This window comes from Boleophthalmus pectinirostris, unplaced genomic scaffold, assembly GCF_026225935.1.
Source record: "Boleophthalmus pectinirostris isolate CB_2022bp ecotype Guang Dong unplaced genomic scaffold, ASM2622593v1 HiC_scaffold_3, whole genome shotgun sequence".
Taxonomy (NCBI): domain Eukaryota; kingdom Metazoa; phylum Chordata; class Actinopteri; order Gobiiformes; family Gobiidae; genus Boleophthalmus; species Boleophthalmus pectinirostris.
In genome coordinates, this window is record NW_026571299.1 from 41,923,489 (window position 1) to 41,943,862 (window position 20,374).

Below are 20,374 nucleotides of genomic sequence, written 5' to 3' on the forward strand. Positions count from 1 at the left end.
TATTGTTTTTCGATTTCTTCTGTGCCTTTAACACAATCCAGCCCGTTTTGATGAGTGAGAAGCTCAGGATGGGTGTCAGCTCCTTCATTGTCGCCTGGATTATTGACTACTTGTCAGACAGGACTCAGTACGTGGGACTGTGGAGCACCCTGTCCGATTCTGTGGTCAGTAATGTAGGTTTCCCCCAGGGTACAATACTGTCTCCTTTTCTGTTCACTCTGTACACCTCTGATTTCCAGTACAGCTCCGGGTCCTGCCATCTGCAGAAGTTCTCTGATGACTCTGCAGTGGACAAGACCGAGGAACTGGTGATTGACTTCAGGAGGAAGAGGACACCAGTGGAGCCTGTGGCCTCACTGTTGGTCATGACATTTGTCCCAGTAAGGGATAGGAGGACACTGGACAAATTGCTCTAAATCATAGTCATTCACACTGCTCAGAGGGACAGATAATACTCCCTACAACTGTACAACAACTCACCCACTGCACCAGACTATAGAGGGACAGAGGAGTTGATTCTCCAACGGGCTCCTACAGCTCTGGTCAAACAGTGAGAGATACAGGAACACACTCATACCATACTCCATACAAATGTACAACAACTCACCTTTATTTAACAGAAAATACTCCCTATACCTCACCCTTACGTAACAGATAACTCTATGTCCTGTCAGTCATCATATAACTGTAGCACTGTCTTCCTATGACCTCTTGTATATAGTGATATATAGAGATTTTATATTTTATTACGTATTCTTTTATATACATCTATATAATTATGTCTTATTTGACACCTGTCTCTGCTATCTTTTTTGTACTTATTTAGAATTTATTATTTCTGTTTATATTATTTGCTCTTTGTGATTATATTATATTGTGATGAGTGAACGACTGTGTCCAAATCATTTCCCTTGTGGCTCAGTAAAGTTTGCCTAAGTCTACTAGCTGCTCTGTGCGCGCTCACTCGTTCTGCTGTAACAGGCTCTGCTCTCTGCTACTCAGCCTCTCATGGAGGAGAGGGGCATTTGGAAAACTATTGATAACAAAAAAGGTTTACAATATGCTTTTTAAAATAAAAATAAATAAAATCCATGAATAATAAAAGCAAATAATATTTATATTTTTTATGATCACGTTGTTTTAGCTGTTTTAATCATGTTTTTAATCAACTTATTTATTACCATAGTATTTATTAGCATTTGGAACAATATCCAAGTCTCATGATACTGATACGATATTGTCATGGTATGAACCTCATGGTACGATATTTATTGTGATATCGTGGGAAAGCTCATGATATGGTGGGGAGGCTCACTATTAGGGATGTAACAATATCCAAATCTGTCTGTATGATATTTTCATGATATACATCTCACACTACGATATTTATTGCGATATTTTGTGGAGGCAAACAAAACTGTTAATATGCAATTTTTTCATTTTAAAATGCCTTGACAAGGCTTAGTCCGCAGAACTAAGACTTAAAAATGCTTAGAACTGTTATTTCTTCTTGTAGTCTACATTGAAATGGAGCAAAGGATCATGGTCTGTGTAGTTCCCTCAGTTTTTCTTTTTTTTTTTTGTATTTTAGCTATTGCTACACCTTAACTCTTAATTTAAGCAAAGAGACGTGTAATTCAAGATACTGTGATGGTCCACGATATTATTGTGAGAACTTTAACAATACGATATGACGATATTTCAGTTATTGTTACATCCCTAGTATTTACGGATCCTTTATCTATCATGAATTGCTTTGTTATTATACATAAACATGCAACACAGGTCTCCAGGAAGAATAGCTGATAGCTAATGGAGGTCAATTAAATACAACCGATTGAATAATTATTTTGCATCTGGAGACAGATCAAAGTCTTAAATACAGTTCTTTAAAGTATCTTGCGAGTTTAAATATAGAAGAAAAGACATGATGCAACAGCAATGTACATAACTTTGACAGATTTATTTGTGAAAAACTACAAGCAAAATTCATAAATAGACATTTCTAGTTGAAGCGGAGGAAACTGAGGATAGCCTATAAGCGCAAAGTCGTGCACATGCCCCAAAACATGTAGTATTTTAACATCAGAAGCAGGACAAGGAGCTGTGGTCTGCAGAAAATGTTGCACATTTTCACCCAGAAACAGAATGTGACCATTTCACAAGGGAAACAATGACACATCAGCTAGAAAATCAAAATAACAGATCAAATAAAGACTGGATTAAACAAAAGATGGATTATTTTACCGTCCCTACAACTTTTTTTTTTTGTCATTTTTTAACCAAGCAGTAACTTGAAAAGCATTGTACAAGACATTGTTATAGGAAGAAATGAGTTTGTATTATACACTTCACAGTTAAGATTATACAGTCAGTAAACAAGCATTCTATATTTGGGTCTCTGACAAACAAAGCTAAAAAATGTAACCATCTTTACACAGTAAATTAAGGTTACTGGTCGCACACAAGAACAGAACTGCTTGCGCGGGAAAAGGAAACAAAAAGAACTGAGCTCCAAATGCCATTTTGCCATCATAGTGTTGCACCTTTAATAATTCTATTTACAAGCATTAATTCATATACGCAGCAAATGACCATTTTGTCAATAATATTAATAAAAGAGCTGTTGGAGTAGTGTTGAGTACTCAGTCAAGTGGTGGCAGATAAGGCAGGTGTACACATGGCTCACGTGGCCACAGATTGCATTAGAAAGGGGGGGGGGGGGGGATTTTCAGTAGAAATTCCAAAACGCTTCCCATCGCCTTTCCTCACTTCAAACACCGATTCTCGGCCATTATAACATTTAATTACACATTTAGTTACATAGAAATTTAGAGCAGGGAGTTGTCTCTCCAGGACATTGCATACTTTAGGGAACTTGCTCTGTTAGGGTCTCAGTGTGACCAGGGGACCCACAGCCTCCAGGGACGCCTTCTCCAAAGATGAATGCACAATAAGAACACCGTTTACATGGATTATATTAGTCTTTATTAAATGGATATTCATCTCACAGATAATTGCATTTCAAATTGTTATTCATCTGTCTATGTATCATGTCATTATGAAATACCTTTGGTCCTTCAATAAATAAAAGATATCATATACACATTTATTCTTTATACAATTTCATACAGTAAAAGGAAATTAGGTGGGATCAGCTAAGTTGACAAGTGAATTAAAATCCTTAAATAATCCTTGCTGCCCTAAAAGTCGCATTCTATCAACTAGAAATTACAAGTTTTTTTTGCCTTCAATGACAGGAGTCTTAAATTAATTAAAACACAGAAAACAAATGTGGATTGAATTGTCTGTCTGCACTTGCTTTGAGGGATGTTGAGAACAAAAGCCGTCACGAGGACCACAAATAAAAGAAGAAATCCACACGAGTTTGGATACAACGGTCTATTTTACAGTTCAACAGGGTTTCGCCAAAGTGGAACTGCGTGGAACCATCCCTCAGTCACAACAGAAACCAAAAAACAGCCCGAGAAGGAGCGATTGAGGAATGCAGAGACATGGAGAGCGTTAGTGTTATCACAACAGCCTACACTGTACAGATAAGAGACAGGATAGTGGATATGTGAGCGGCTTCCACAAACAGCGGCAGTGTCTTTTGGTGCCAGCAGTGAGACCAGCTCCGTCGCGTTCCATTTGAAACTCCGTGACTCCCGTAGGTCTCCAAGGCTTTTTCACAGTGTATCTAGCACCAGAGCGTGTGGGCGTGTCTGTATCTCCGCTGTCAAACACTCAAGAGCGGACGGTTGGCGGCGCTACACAACAAAGCGTCAAGGAAAAGAGAAGATCAAAGTATACAGGTGCAACAGGTAATAAATAAGGGAATAATAAGAGTTCAAATGGTGGTGGTTATTGTGCCCAGCGGAGAAATCTTCTTTACAAAAACAAAACAAAAAAATTGGCCTGACATCCACATACAAATATAAAACAATACATACAAGAGTCTGGATGCTACTGCGGGATGGGGAAGGGGGATACTCCTTTAGTCTCTCCTTTAACCACAAACCCTTGCTGCGTCCAGACAAGTCGTGGAATAGAGGCATGTGAATGTGCTCCCCACTGAGATCCATACGGTCCAAAATGTAAAAGAAAAACAGGTGGAGTGGGAGGGGCCAGAGGGGGGGGCGGGGCTTCAGAAGGACTCATCGTGCCCCATTGACAGATCGCCCTTGGGCGTGGAGGCGCGTGACGAGCCCTTGTCCATGCTCTCGGAGCCAGAGCTCTGGTGCTGCTGTTCAGATGCGGTGCTGGAGGTGATGGTGGAGGAGGAGGTGGAGGAGGAGCGCGTCTTCTCCTTAAAGTCTGTAATGATCACCGTAACGTTGCCCACGGTGATGGCCAGCTGCTGTGCCGTGCTCCGGTCGATGTTCTTCAGCTTGGGCCTGTCGCACACAGAAAGGACAAGTTAGTACCATTTTGAAAGTCAAAATGATGGAGGAGTTACTGTCTGAAAAAGGCAGCTGATATGGAGAATCTTGTGGGAAAATCAAACAGTTTTATGGAGGACAAATATAATGTAATAAAAATCTATTATGAGAGTAATAGATATACATTATATATAAAATATATTACCAAAACTAAATTCATTTTTGTTGTGAAAGAAATTGTCCATTGGCAGTAATTATAACAATGGTAATACAATATCAAAGTAAAAGAGTTAGGAAGAAAAAAACAAAAAAAAAGATGTGTTCATGTTGATAATTTTGATTTTTTATTTTATTTATTTTTTTTTTACTTTGGTGTACTTGACCTTTTTTCAGTTCTGGTGAAAATGATGAGAGATGATCCGAGATGTCAAGCACAATATGTGCTTGTGAGCAACAACAAGCAAGCGGCTGCCAGCTCTGAGGGGGCGCAGCTGACACATAAAGTGGTTACACAGTGAGAGTGGGAGTTTAGTGTAAAAGAGCGTTTGTGGAATTGTCTGAGGTTTCCCACCAGCCAGAGATGAGTTCCTCTGAAGTCAGTGGCTACAGACAGTGAAACTAGGTGAGACAGACTGAAACCCTACTCTAGTTTCAGTATTGGGAAATCAGGCACTGTTTAGAAATCAAGTAAGATATTTGAAATGCTCCTGACTGACTTATTGACTCAACAGATGAGTACGAAACATAAAAGGTGATTTTGGAGCACATACTCATATAATGCATAGTCAGATATTTGTGATATTTCAGTTCTTCACTCATTCTCAGTGCTTCCAAGCCATCTTCATGATGACTCACCTTGACTGGTCAGGGGTCATTCTCGAAACTAAAAAAAACTACTTCTCCACTGCCCACTCTTCTGTTGTACAAGTGTTTTATCCCACACACTAAATACCTTTTACAACACTTTCAGGTATAATTACCGTACAATTTCCACGTGTTGTTTTGTTACTCAAACAGGTGGTTAGTGAACACCGTTAGCACACTCCTTTAATACTGAACATAAACTTCACACGTTTCAGCAGAGTTATTCTTTAAAAATAGCCCCCCCCACACACACACACACACACACATACCAAACAGACACAGACACGCTCAGACTCTAGTGTGAAATTCATGAACCCTTAATACTACGACATTAACACTGGAGCTTAATCTAATCCTAATATTCCTCTTCAACTAATTATAATTACAATTTACCCATTCAAATTCTGGGACAAGTCACATTTTGAGTTTTTACCTGCAAATGTGTGCGTTCTTGTTGGTCTTGGTCACCGACTTCCCAGACTGTATACTGTGTTTGTCGCTGGGGGGGCTCTGGTGCTCTGTTTTGGGTCTGTGAGGAAGAGGAGAGAGGGGGGAACTTTGAGGTGAATATCTCAAGAACAGCAGAATCAGTTGAGATTGTCGGGTTTTGCACACACTCACCTGGTCTTTTTACTGCCAGGCTTCTTGGTGATGGCGGGGGTGATGTCCTTCTCTCGGTCGGGCTTCTCTTTGATCGGCTGCTCCTTGTCGCTGCACTCTTTGTCTGTGGAGTCTCCCTCGGGCCTCACCGTCTCGGGGCGATCGAGCTCGGGCCGCCGCTCCCTCTCTCCTTCTCCGTCGGGCCTCTCCTTGTCAAAGCGCCCCTCGCCTCTTTCCCTCCGCTCCTTCTTGGCCGGCGGGGGCATGGGGAACTGCTGGGCCACCTGCTGAGCCACCAGTTGGGAGTTGATCCTGGGTTTCCTGCGGGCGATCAAACATGGATTAAGCGTTACAAGGGGTGAGTGAGCCTAGGGGGCGCTGCAGAGGTGGCGTTCCGAGCCAGTGCCTCCTGGCTGCTGCTGCTGCCGCCGCTGTAATCTCATTAGGGGTTGTAACGGCGGTAATAAAATGAATGCGCGGGATCACAAGGCAGGACATTTGCAGCATGTCACTTAGGTACTCTAATGTGATTACTGGAAGGCTGGCCCCATTTGTCAAACACCAAGGCTCAGTCAGACACGGAGAAACTAGCGCCCACAGCTCCCCGTCACCTAACACTAGAACAACCAGAAGCATCAGTTATGACTTCTTACATGTTATTATTCTAACTTATTACTAGGGACAGGACAAGATCTCGCCAGATAAAACTGCCATAAGATTGAGCACACATAAGGAAAAGGAGATTTTTTCATAATCGACACAGGATTAAAAAGGACTGAATAGTGATTAGTTAGACCTAATGCTAAAAAACAGTACTACAATGACAACAAACATTAAACTAAACTAAAAAGACCAGAACTGAACAGGATAGCACAATTTGTTACCTCCGCCAAGGAGGTTATGTTTTTGCCGGCGTTTGTCTGTTTGTTTGTCTTTTAGCAACATAACTCAAAAAGTTATGGACCGATTTTGATGAAATTTTCAGGATTTGTTGGAAATGTGAAAAGGAAGAACTGATTTCATTTTGGGGGTGATCTGAAAGAAATCCTGGATTCTGGATCACTTTGAAATTTTAGTTAACATTGTGGTAAATGGGGCCAAAACTTTTGTTTCTCAATATCTCGGTTAATTATTGACCAAACCCCATGAAATTTGACTCAGGGATGGACAATGGGATCCTCTTTCATATTCCAAAGGCTGATCCGGATCTGATCCAGAAGACTGATTTTATCGCAATTTATATAAAAAATGAGGGTAGTCCTTGGCGGAGGTCTGCGCTCTCTGAGTGCTTTTCTAGTTTATTATGAAGTATGTCAGAATCTTGTCTTGTCCTTGTTGACCCAATCTCGTCTCACGTCTCATCTTGTAGAAAGTGCTTCGTCAGAATTCCAAATAGTCTTTTCCATTTACAAGCAGGCAGCAGCACACAAATGTATGCAGAACTTGAACTAATCAACTGAATCCCCAGCTCTATAATGAGGTCCGTCAATAATAACTTTGGAACACAGCGTCTGGTGAAGTCTGGGACACTTTTATCCTTATTCTTTTCTCAGTAGGATTTTTTCCACACCCCTAAAATGATGACTTCACATAAAAGTTCTAAAAACAAATCTTTTCCGACAGTAACAGGTGAACCTTAACTGCATACTCACTAGAACATGAGGCGTGACAGAGAGCAACTGGCAGAGTGTGGGAAGGGGAAACAACAATCCAAAAATCCAACTGCCCAGAGCCACAAGTGGAGAGCGCTCTGGTGTAATCACAGAGCAGCACCGGGCACTGGGCAGCAGGGAGCGGAACGCCACAAATGAGACGCAAAAACACCAGCGTGCCCTCGACAAGCTCAGAGCACACAAACAGCACCGTGACCCAAAGCTCTGTGCAGAACACGAGGTGGACCGGAAACACACCAGTGTCAGAGCCTTCTGCCATATTATATATATCACACATATACATACATATATACATACATATATATATATATATACATACATATATACATACAGTGAGATGCATAGCGTGATAATATTGTACCACGAGATTTGGATATTGTTACATCCCTAATTATTGATAATTAGTATGTTGTTCAGTTCTATAATATAGGTGTGTCAAAGCAACAAAATGCCAAAATCAATAATTTGTACCTTCAGCTAGCTCCATGTGTTAGTATTACAGGTCAGTCCGTTTAAACCACGAGAATGGAATGCACAAAGTATCAGTTATCAGATAACACTGAGCCAACACAGACAAAATACCAAACGTACTGACTCACAGGGCTGTGTCAGCACTATTTACTGTTGAACTTGACCTACTAGAAATGACACGCCACTAAAGGTTAAAAGGTGGAAACAAAGGTTGAAAATATACATGCATATTTTTAATACAATGAGAAAAACATGCAGTTAGACCAAAGCGTCAGTCAATATTAACAAAATACTCTGAGCAATGTAATAACCTGGCAAACCACAGACTTACATAAGAGAGACAGCAGACCTGTTGGAGTGCTGTCAGAAAGGTACAAAAACAGGTAAAACCCGATGGAGCGCAGCTGTCAGGCTCATGACGTAACTACTTTGGGAAGTGGTTTTTCAGACACTGTGGAGCGGTTAACCTCAACATTTCAATATAACAACACAATGTCCCAGCATCTTTACTGTGGTGCACTGAGAGAAGGATTTACTCTTCACTTGATAGTGCTCTTTTTGACAGAACTGAATCCAGGGTGGTGGTGTGGAGAACTTGGGAGTTGAGTGTTGAGCTGATCAGAAGCCAATCGATGAAGCATCATGTCACAATGTCCATGCTACACACAGATCAATACAGAGCTGAGAGGAATGCTAATGAGTCCGGACTGATATTAGTAAGAGCTCAGAAGAGCGAACCTTTATTTTTTTTTACTTCTAGTGGTAACAACGGTAAGACCAAACCACTGTCAAGGTAATGACACATGATGTTACAAGGGTAAAGATATGTCCCTGCGTAGATTAAAGACGCCCCTACAGTTGCAGTTGTGAGAGATTGAATGTGATTTTATACAACGTACACCGTAGAAGTCTGGCCTCATGTCCACATCTGTCAGCACAGCCCCGAGAGCCGCTACTGTCAGTCAGTCCAGTGCCCTGTTCATGACCGAAGGAGATGAGCAAGTCAACTCAAAATATTAAGTGTAAGTGATACAGAACCTGTAGACCAGAGGGTTGGCACTTAGATTTGCTTTAGTGTTTTACAAAGAGACAGTGCATGTCAACAGAGTAGAAAAACCCTGAGAGGTGGAGTAAATGTTCACACAAGGTAGTGGTGGCGTCAGCCAGAGGGATGGATGGCACTGCATAAATTCATATTGATTAAGAGAGTGCATCAGATGTGACAAGACAGATACCTGATCCATGTTAGAAGGCCATTAGCTGTGCCAATGGAGCAGCATATCACAAGAGTGTCATGAAAACACATTTGTCAGAATTACTTAGAGCTACGGCCAAACAAAGTGTGAGAGGACAGTCATCATTCTGTTTGGCAGTGGGAGCCATTAGGCAGTACAGTGCTGTGTCTGATGGATTGATTGATGCAGCAGGTGCTCCATGAGGCCGCTGTGGGAGAGAGGTCCTGATAGACTCTGAGTGTTGGCACTGGCTCTGCTCTGAATCCTGTGTGGTTTACAGTGATTCACAGCCAGCTGTAAGTCAGCCACGAGCTGCTGGCCTGACGCGGACCTGTCTCTCCATGCCCCATTACTTCTCCACTGGTCACACATTATGACAGGCTGCCCTGGGGCTGTCAGCCAGCACTGCACACACTTCATGACACTGCCATCTGATCATTCATTAAATACTGCAAAACACTGCTATAAGCCAAACAACAGCAGAGCAATGGCACACTCAACAACAATGGAATTCAAATATGTCAAAACCGCCCTGAACTTACATTGAGTAGTGCCAAAAGCACAGTATTAGAAGGACTGAGTGGGATTAGAATTTGACCCTATGCCCCGCCCAATACTTAATCCCATTCAGCGTAATACACTACCACACTCCCTGGCAGAAAGGATCCTGAGTCTCTATTGGACCGAGCAGGTTAAATAAAAATCAAAGTAAAACTAAATGGTTTCAGGTAATGATTACAGCATGGGTCTTATACTAAAATAGCACTTGTGTTGCCAAAAAAAGACAATAGTGATAAAATAACAGATGGCAGCGGGGGTGCTAATACTTGAAGTTGGCAAAAATCCAAATTAAACAACCGTCAACATAACACTTACAGATAAAAAGATAACAATCTGGAAGGTTTGTGGAGTTAAACTAAGAGGTGCATTTCAAATATTGCCAATACCATATGTCATATAAGACAACACAAAATAATTGTAATCTGGCATTGGAACAAATTATTACATCAAATTTGCATTACAAATTGACTTAACAGATAGTTAGGTAATGATTTTGACCCTGAATGCACATATTCCAACATGAGGAAACGTACATTTGCCCTAAGCCTCTTCTGACAAGAGTGTATCTAGAAAACGTTGTTCTCAAATTCCCCTTTGGTTATTACAATAGAACCTGTCAAAGGGTTGGCAAACATCCAAGTCCCACAATTGTCTCTGATGTGCAGCTAGAGCTATAAGAAATGATGGAGAATCTTAGAGGAGTTAAGCCCTAATTGTCCTCACCTCCCACAGCTGCCTGTAAACTCCTGTGGATTCAGTATGCTGTATGTACAAAAGTGTGCTGTCAACTCGAGCCTGTTTGCCCACTGTGAAGGCTCCGGCGCATTAGCCCCCCTGCCCCACAATACACCATGACTGACAGCTGCCCTCAAGTATGCTGCCCGGGGGAAAGAAAGGAGGAGGGGAGAGGTTTTCCTCCACAGGAAGCCCTCAAATCACTATCATCTTGTCTAATTCACTGCGGTCGACACCCGCAGTTTAGACTGTGCACTTACTCTGGAGACAAACCACCTGCTTCTGTCTGCGCTGGACTGACAGTGCCAAGCAAACAGAGTCCCAAAAAAGTCTGAGCATTTTGTGTAGACACAAGAGTAATGAAGAGGCGGAGATGGAGTGTGCGATGGAGAGTGGGAGACATAGGAAAGCCCTCATTAACACAGCTCTTCTATTTGAAGTGGCGCGGAGAGGACAAGCAATTATTTCCTGCCAGGGGGAGGAGGGAACGCAGCGGAGGAGTGTATTATTCCACATCAGTGGCCCACAGAAGAACATTTAACAGCACTCTCTGCTCCACATTAACACAACATCTACACTAGAGAGGTCCTTTATGCTGGCTGACGCAGACGCACAGAGATGGTCTTTTCAAACCACCATCATGAGACGTTCACAGCCTCAAGCACCTTTTAAATGCAACATGTGAGACTGCCAGAGGCTTCAGTCTGTCCCCCTCACTCTGAGGCTGCAGTGTTGATGTATGACATGTGTCGACACAGGCATCATGTCCACATCAGACATGTGATGGCCTCTCCACGTCTCTCACATTAAGAACTGAGCGGCTCTGGGCTGTCAGCCCACAGCTATAGACTCTCTCCATTCTCACTCCATACGACACAGCAGAGTGCAGATATAGGAGAAAAATCTGCTATGCGCATAAATGTACTTTTCAAGTCAGGATATCTATAGAAGAGCTGTGGTACCCAACCTTTTCTCTCAGAAAAAACTACTTTACCAATAAAGTAAAAAATAAGACCAATATGTACATAATATGTATGTATAAGTGAAACTTTGTGTTTGTGTGCTATTAGGCTGCAGGCCAGCCAAAACAAAATATCGGCCTGTGCTGGAGATTTAAGGTTGATAACAGATAAGCTAAAAAGTGCAAATGTGATTCAAAATCAGATATAGTTGAAGAACAATGCAGGGATGCAAAATTGATATTTAACAGTGATTTAAAGGGTTAGAGGTAGCTCAGCTCCTCTAATTTAATCTGTTCACCTGAGGCACTCTCCCTTCATCAGCTTCTGAGGGGCTTAAGGACTTAATGGTGCCGTCATTACCCTCCACTTTAACCCCTTAGCAGCAATGAAAAGAAAGTGCTTTAAGATTTTACATGCCTGTTTTAAGATTTACTACTGTTCATTACCAAAGCAAACATTTAACTTTATATTTTTCCCTCCAAGTCTAATGCCGGCAGACTGCCTAAAGATTATGTCTAAGATCATGTCTCATTTCAAGTCAAAGAACGCAGAGGTCCTTGTAACTTCTCGTTAAGATACACATACTTTTTTTCCCCTTGTAATTTCAGGTACCCCATAGTATTTCTACAGTCTGGCAGAAATACATAGCTCATTTGTTTGGTGTGGCGGATTTTACCACGGTTACAGCTGCTCATTATTCATATGTAATGCCACAACGAGAAAATCTTCTAAACAAGTTATCCCAGGTGCACTGCAAACACACCTTTTGTGTTTTTTATCTTTCCAGCTAGCTTAAGGATGCCCAAAGAAGACTTTCAATTTGCCTTACAAATCCTCTAACCTTGCTGCCAAATAAAACTCCACTCCTCCACAGCAGGCTATTGTGCTCAACAGGGTAAACAATAGTAGGCAAACAAACCCAAGTGAAAACACCTGACACTAGATAGACAGTCATATTTGGTTACTGCCTGTATTTGCTGAGTGTGCCAACTGTAAAGGGATACAGCTTTTAAGTAACACTCACCATTTGCTTTACTTCCCAAGATCAAAAGCATGCAGACTCCAGGGGATACAATCTAAATGTTTAATTTGACTGTGCCGGTCCTGCACATGTGGGACGGCCGGTCAAATGGCTGTGTTCTTGTCCATGCATGGGTGGTGGCGGTGGTCCCTGCTGGTCGTCCTTTTGCTGGGTAATGATGTGCTCTGCTCTGCCTCAGCCCCCGGAGACTCTCGGCTGAGTGAGCCACGAGTCAGCCGTGCATAAACGCGTAAACCCTCCATTGCCGCCTCTCTTCCTCACTGTAACAGTCTTGAATCGCTCTGTCCCTCCGATGCTCCTATCTTTGTCCTCCTTTACCCTCTCCATCTGTGGAACAGCGCAACTCGCTCCCCCTTGTCCTCAGATGACTCCTGGAGATTCCTTTTGCTTACTCACCGTCAGAGTTTTAGAGGGAGGAGTCTTGTTTAACTGGCTCTCAGCGTTCCAGCTTCTGTCAGATTGCCAAATGGCTACTGTATTAAATCATTCACGCACTGCCAAATCCCACGTAGTAATTAAGAACTTTTTAATCCGCCAATTAACATGTGCAGATTAGGGCCGGCTGCTCGCGCTCTGTGTGTTCCAGCAGATGCAGATAGTGCTGGATAAGCAGAACAAGAGGGGGGTCTACCGCAGTGAGGGCATCAGAGGGCAGACAAAGAGTATGTCCCTGTTATGTAATACCATATTATCCACATGAATGTGGTGTGGTCTGTAGATTATAATGGTGCTATCCTATCTTTTAAGAGAAGTGTAAACATCACTAGTCAATTTGAATATTATGAGTTTAGATTTTTAGGAACACATGATTCCATTTTTAGATCACACAGTGTATCCTATAAAAGCATTTAACTGCCCAATTGAAACTTGAGTGGCATGCGGTCTGAGCATAGAATCTGTTTACAATGTTGTCCATCAGCTACAAGGTGTGTATTGAATTATTATGCCTTAAGTAGAATGCTTAATTCATGGACTCACAATAGCACTTCATTCAAACTTCAGGCTTCATTTGTATTGAAGTCTACGGTAGGTGTGTAATTACAAGTCCTCTATGTGATGAAGGCACTTGACGCAGTTCTTTTGTATCAAATTATAGGCTCATTGCCAAGTAAATGAAAACCAGTATTCGTTTGACTTCAGCCCTTTACAAAAAGAGGTCGCTAAATAGTTCAGATATATTTTGGCTTTGTTAATATAATTACTATGATCATTTAACACATTAAAAGAATGTGAAACTGCAATGAGAGAAACAAGAGGATCATTTCTCTTACCATTTTACACACAGCCATGAAGAAAAATGAGGTAAGACACATTGTGTAATAAAAATTCTACATCTGTAATTAGGGCTGGATATCATTAAGAAGTTGTTGATACGATGCATACCTCGATACATAGGCCACGATACAGTACGCTTTTTGATACAGTGCACTTTCAATACTTTCGATACGATATAATTCAAATTGATTCACTACAGTTGAGTGAAAAACAAAGGCTAAATCATGGCTGTGATACTAAATCCACCAAGTCTGTGTAAAGTTAATATGAAAAACACTCATTTTACTCAAAACAATGAAAATGTCAACACAACTGTAGTTCTTACATGAAATAATTTAGTAAAATATACCTAAATATGCTCTTGATGATATATCAATACAGTATTGATATCGTGGGCTGCTATATCAAATTAAATGATACAATATATTGATATTTCAATATTTTTGCACACCTCTATCTGTAATGAACTGCTGCTTCATTTTCTTCTGAAGCTACTTTTTGCGACTTAAAATTTTCAGTGAACATGGCCTATTTGTCTTGTTTTATAAAGAACAGATGGAAGCTTCTCCAAACACTTGACAGCAGAGGAACAGAGAGCAGATAAGACAGAGCTACCTCAAGACTTCCTCTTATCCTCTCCATCAATCACCTTTAGAGGTTTGCTAATGTTTTTTTTTCCTTTTTTCTTCTGGGGCCCGGGCTGCCGCCACAAAGCAAACTCACTCAGACTGGCGTGGTGTTGTGTTCACAGTGTGATCGGGTTCAGAAACATTTAAATATGATAGCTCACACCAGAGGGATGCTAATGTCAAGCCCGCTCCAATTACCCCAGAAGGCTTGTGAATGCTTGCTGCTGAAGGCTTGGGTATGTAAATGAAGATATCTGCAAGGTCAGGTGCAAAAAGTAGTGTACATTCTTGTTTAAGAGTCAGAGCAGAGGCAGTCCATCCTGGATTTGGCAGTCTTGAGGATCGTGTTTCTTCAGTGCGCAACAGAATGGGTCACACAGTTCATTAGACTGCAGCAGGGAAGGACAGGGGGCCTCTCTGTGCATGCTGATGGTGCGGCCCGGGCTCTGACCTCGTTAAAAACATTCTTACCTCTATTTGCACATATCGCACCAGTCACAAAGTCACCATAGGGCACCTCTGCTGAGTGGGAGAAACTGCAACACTATTCTTCCCACACATGATATGCGTCTTAACCACCTGTAGTACAAGGCAGATCTTGAAATAATCAGTGCAAGAGAGTAAAGCCAATAAGCGCAATGGGACCACATTACTGAACTATAGCAGCTGATTGCCACTGGTGCAGCTGGAGACGGTGGAGGTTGGAATGAATAGCTGTAACGCTGCCCAAAAGTGACTTCTTATGGAGCTTTCAGGCAGTAAAGCACACTACAGTCTATCAGCCATTACTATCAACAGCTTCACTCCTGAGACAGAGAGCAGCAGTTTCACACCAGTCATGTTTGATTGTTGTTGGTGAGGACAGAGTGCAAGATTACAAACTCAGTGGGGTGAGGGGTGATGAAAATCAAACTGCATTCTCAAAACACTGAATATAACTATTGAAGTAAGTATTTGTATACAGTATGGGAGCTCATACGAAACACGTGTTTCATATTTAATTGGATGGTGAAGAAGCTTGCTCATGATTATGTTGGGTTTAAGCAAAGGCAGTGCTTTGATAAAAGTATGAAAGATCCTTTTTTTACTTGTGTTAATCTGTTATACTGGCCAGCTAACAGCTCTAGAGAAAAGCTCTGCGCACTTCACAGCTGCAGCTGTGGAGTTATGACTGTGAGGAGATGGCTTTTGTGGACACCAACTGGGCGATACATAAACCACACTAGCTATCTGCAAATTTTGCCACAGTTGCAAAGGAAAAAAAAGAGTGTGCTATTCTGAAGTAGTCATCATAAATGAAGCAGTAGCGTGTGTCTGCATAATGAAAATAGTTTCATTCAGAAAAGTTACATTTAAATCACCTGTACCTAACAATAAGCAAAGCCTTTAATATCTGACTATTATCTCAGTTTAGAGGAACAAGGCTACTTCCGCATTTGAACTTCAAAAGTCTCTGTGAAGCCATTAAAAGTTGTGAAACTCTCCATTTGCCAGTGAAGGTCACTGACATGTTCAGAGATGATTACAGGACATCTGCCCTTTGTCCTGAGGCACGTGCAAACAGAAATCAGCTCCCAACAGTCACAAAGTGTGTTCCTGGAGCTTTATAGAACACTGTCATTATAGGCCCAGTATTGTCAGCAGCCACATCAATAACTCCTGCCTGCATAAAAAGACAACAAGAAGGATCCAAATCGAACTTCAAAGTTGACTCGAAGAGTCTGTTGGGGAGTGAGTAATTGGCAAACATGCACATGTCCTGGAGCGCGTGTCCATCTAAACTACAGACTGAGATGAAAGCTGGAGACAGACCCGCACGGAGCTTTAAGTGTGATTCATTTAGCTGAGAGCACCGTGCTTCATCCCATGCTCCAAATGAAATACATCAAACAGCGCGGCACAGACAGCTAATTAGTACTCATTAGAATAAGAGGCAGTCCCCAACTAAACAATCACATTAATCAAAGGTTAACTGCTTAGATCAAACAGGAATGTGTGACAACCACTCCACTGATGTCATGTGCTCCCATTTACCAAATCGAGCTGGCTGCTGGGCTGTTGCCAGAGCAGCGTGGTCGGATGCATGCGCTGCACCGGGCTTTTCCTGCCGCTCTCTTCTTATGTGAGGAACCGCTCAGGAAGAACGGGGGAGGGGAGCTGTGCAATTAAGAGCGCTCTCACTGCTTTAGACGCTCAACTGTCAGAGCAACCACATGTGAGCTACAGCAATATGCCATATGACTAATGAGAATAAAGGAGGACAAATCTTGATGATTCACAATACAATGATACAAGTTCTACAAGTTAGAGCCTGACTACACATGCAAATAATGCACCATTTCTTCTGCATGCAATGGTCTGTTGGCCATAAGTAAATGTCCCGTATACTGACATGGTTGAAGTTGTAGTGTTGATAACAGTAAGCATTAAGAGCAAAAAGCCTAAAAAATAGACTCATTATGTAAAAGTACATTAAAGAAGCTCTATTATGCTTGTGTCTGCTATATAGTTATAATACGACACCCTTTGATCATTATAAATTTGCTAATTTGAAATCATCTTCATGTAAAATGGCTTAATAAAAGAAACAATTCTGCTGACTTTCATGTTAGAAAACTGCAGTGCCCAATGGGAGCTGACATCACCACTAACGTCATCACAACAAAGAGTCATGAAGATGTCGACATCTCTGATAGCTGCATAACACACGAGTGGTAGATTTTTTTCCCTATTTGTACCAAAATGACAACACAACGCTGCCAAATCCCATGTATCACAGACTAAGAAAATAAATATTTATGACAGCACAAGAATAAAGTAATTTGTTTTCCCAATTTTAGACTATTCTGAGCCGCTATACTGTCCGCTATTAATGGGAAACACTGATATTACACTTTGTTTCTTCTATTTTCATAGATAATGTTCAAAAACATTGTGAAAAGCTCAAAGACAGGCAATAAGTGACATTCCAATTGAATTTTTTACAAACACTGTGTTAATGAAATCTTTCCAGAAATCTGTGCACTGACACTGACGACATCAAAAGGGCATCACTCACTGCGATGTCTTGCCTGCGCTAAAGTGCATGTAAACATACCGACAGAGTCCTGACTCCCTGCGGTGGAGCGGAGGTGTCAGCGCTAGACGTTGTGAAGAAAGTGGCAGCAGGAAAGGTTAGAGTGAAGGGGACTCCACCACCACAGAGCCACAAGTGAGTCATTCATCTCTCCATCTTGTCACGTAGCTGATGACATATAAACGCGCTACTTATCAGCAAAAACATTCCCCAGAACAAGAGAGGAGGAGGAGGAGGGGGCAGCGTACAGGCACAACTAAAGGGAATCCCGTCGTGATATTAACAGCCACTTCATCAGTTTCCCAGAAGAAGCTGCTTTCTGCTGACTAACTAACTGCATTCTCTGACATAGAAACCAGTTCCTATAAATGCTGGTGAGAGATTTTTGTAATACTGGAATTCTCAAAGTGAAAGTATTCTTCGAATTACAGAACAGAACACTACGAGCTGTTCAGATTAATTATTGACACTGACAGCAATGAACGTTACAAAACACAAAACTGAAGCCAAGTCATAATATAACAGGTTTAATGTAATGCAATTTATAAAACTTGTATTTCAAGTGTAATCTAAGGAAGTTGATAAAACAATGGCATCCAAATGACTACAGTCTGTTTCTACTACTAATAAAGTTTTTTTTTTTATATTCTTATATAAATCTTGCACTAAAATGCAAACTATTTCAAACATTTCATCTGTTACATAAACTAACTTGAAGTGCAAAGTACACAGTGCCAACACTCTGTCGTCTGTACTCGGAAGGCAGCACACTCCGACAGGTAGGTGACGTATGCCTTCACCCGGGTTGACTTCATGGGAACGCAATAAAAGTGTGGCTCTGCTGATGCACCGACGCTGTGCAGAGTGCAGACATATGAAGTACAGTCCCTCTAGCCCACCCCTCCTCCCCCCTTTCTCCTCTGGATAATGTAGCAGACAGCCCACCTAGACGAAAGCACCCAAATGCCAGTCGCATAAAAGATGGCAAACTCGAGCTAACCCACAGCAGCAGCCGGGGAGACGGAGTGCTCATCAACAAGTCCCTGCATTCAGCCCCAGACAAACAGGCTGTCGATCAAAGTTGTCACCGCCACGAATTGCGATGCAACGCTGCTGCAACCAAACAACCAAGCCAAGCCAGAAAGAGAAGAGGAGACGCTCAGACGAGAGAAGAGGGAGGCAGAGAGACAGAGGAGAGACAGAGGGGCAGTTACCTTGTGGATGTGCCCTTCCTCACATCGCAGATGCTGCATTTAAACGCCTCGGCTGTGTTCCTGAAGGTGCACACGCTACAGTCCCAGTATCCGTCGTCAGCCGCCTGTTTGGCTTGTCTTTTTGGCCTTAGGAAAAAAGACAGATGTTAAGGTCAAGTTTTCAATACCACTGATCATCAATTAACAAGGATTAGATTCAGACACAAGGCGACGCTTAAATGAACACAAGTGCTTTTCCTACACTGTCTACTGGTGTTGTCATTATTAAAAATTGAAGTCCCGCAAAGTACAGTCCCTTGGTCAATAAATGCTCACACACAGAGGAGAAGCGGGCGACAATCCACACTGTCCAATTGTATCGCCTGCTAAGGCTAGCAGCCAGGCAGAGCGGGGCTAAAATTTTCGGCATCGAAGCTTAGCATGTCGGCTAACTAAACCAATATCAAACGGTGTCCATTTCGACAATGTCCCTCCAAAAGGCTTCGTGGAGACGGAAGAGCGTTTCAGAGAATGCCAGACGTCTCCTCTGAAACATTTCCCTTTGTCTGTGAAGTGACTGGGCTGTAGGGAGCGAGAAGCCGCCATAGTGACTGCACTATTCTAGCTTAGCTCTGGTATAACGAATGAAAAGCGCTATGTGAGCGCAACGTCTCCAAATACCGAGTCAATAACGGCACAAACGGGCGTCCATCGACAGCGATAGGTCCCTTTACCTGGTAGGGCTCTTTTTGTCGCCCATGGTGAAGACTAGTCCACAGGAATAAGAAGAAAAGGGGGCCTCCTTTAATTGTCAGTGAATATAGTAGGATCCAGATCGAGCCGCTGCTGAAGCTGTTGGCAGACAGGCTCCACTCAGCGCTGGCTTCGAGGCACAGCGACTGACTGCACTGCACCACGTGCCGCCGCTCCACCAATCAGAGCGCGCATGGGTTTAAAAGTCTGGATGGATATTTGGGTGCTATTTTAATATCAGCGAGAGGTATTTGACAGACCTCGTGTCACCCCACGCATTCTTTCATACAGAATACACGGTTTTCCGCGATGCAGCCATATATAAGAAACCGAAACAAAGAGTTACAGAGAAAGACACAAGCCTGTAGCCTACAGCAGCATCACTCTGATATACACTTTTGGCTTTAAAGGACTAGGAAAATGTGCTAATAGTCTAAATTATAATTTCAGAAGCATACCCATTTCAGTTAAATGTTTTGAGAGGGGAAGAGTGAGAGAAAAATAAGAAAAAGTTTATTTACTATGGCATGGATTCACTGTTGCACCTGTAGGGCAGGTCTTGTTATTTCTATAGGCTACCCTTGCAGGACATTTCTTGTTCACCAGTCTTTAAACTTAGTCGACGAAATTCACTGATGGGGATGCAAAGAAAGCCTTCCATGTGTCAGGTGGCATTTCAGTCCAAAAAACAAACTGACAAATACAAAAAAACATATAAGACCTTTTGGCCTTCAATTTCTTAAAAATAAAAAAAATAATGTTTATTGTAGGTTATGAAAAGAAACTGGTATTCAGTAGGCTACATGTGTACTGTCACATTCAAATGTCTATTCAAATATGTATCCATATAAACAAACAAGCATGATCTAGGCTACCTGCATGTACATGCATGCACACATATATACACAAATAGGAAGATACAT

At 42.0% G+C, this 20,374-nt stretch overlaps 1 protein-coding gene across 1 annotated transcript; it reads right to left on the reverse strand.

Annotated features, from left to right (window-relative positions):
• Nucleotides 1-1,944: 1,944 nt before the first annotated feature.
• Nucleotides 1,945-19,590, reverse strand: rybpb (RING1 and YY1 binding protein b). Its single transcript, XM_055160554.1, has 5 exons — nt 19,433-19,590; nt 18,720-18,845; nt 5,868-6,167; nt 5,680-5,775; nt 1,945-4,397 (listed from the first exon to the last, which is right to left on the reverse strand). Exons 1-5 carry the CDS (start codon nt 19,456-19,458, stop codon nt 4,148-4,150), a joined length of 798 nt encoding a protein of 265 aa, XP_055016529.1. The 5' UTR covers nt 19,459-19,590; the 3' UTR covers nt 1,945-4,147.
• Between the last annotated feature and the right edge of the window lie 784 nt (nt 19,591-20,374).

Coding starts and splice junctions, on each gene's coding strand:
- rybpb (XM_055160554.1), bottom strand. CDS start 19,458: ATGGGCGACAAAAAGAGCCCTACCAG. Junction 6,168..18,719: donor AGGAAGGGCACATCCACAAG/GTAACTGCCCCT, acceptor GATCGCCCGCAG/GAAACCCAGGATCAACTCCC. Junction 5,776..5,867: donor CCTGGCAGTAAAAAGACCAG/GTGAGTGTGTGC, acceptor TCTTCCTCACAG/ACCCAAAACAGAGCACCAGA.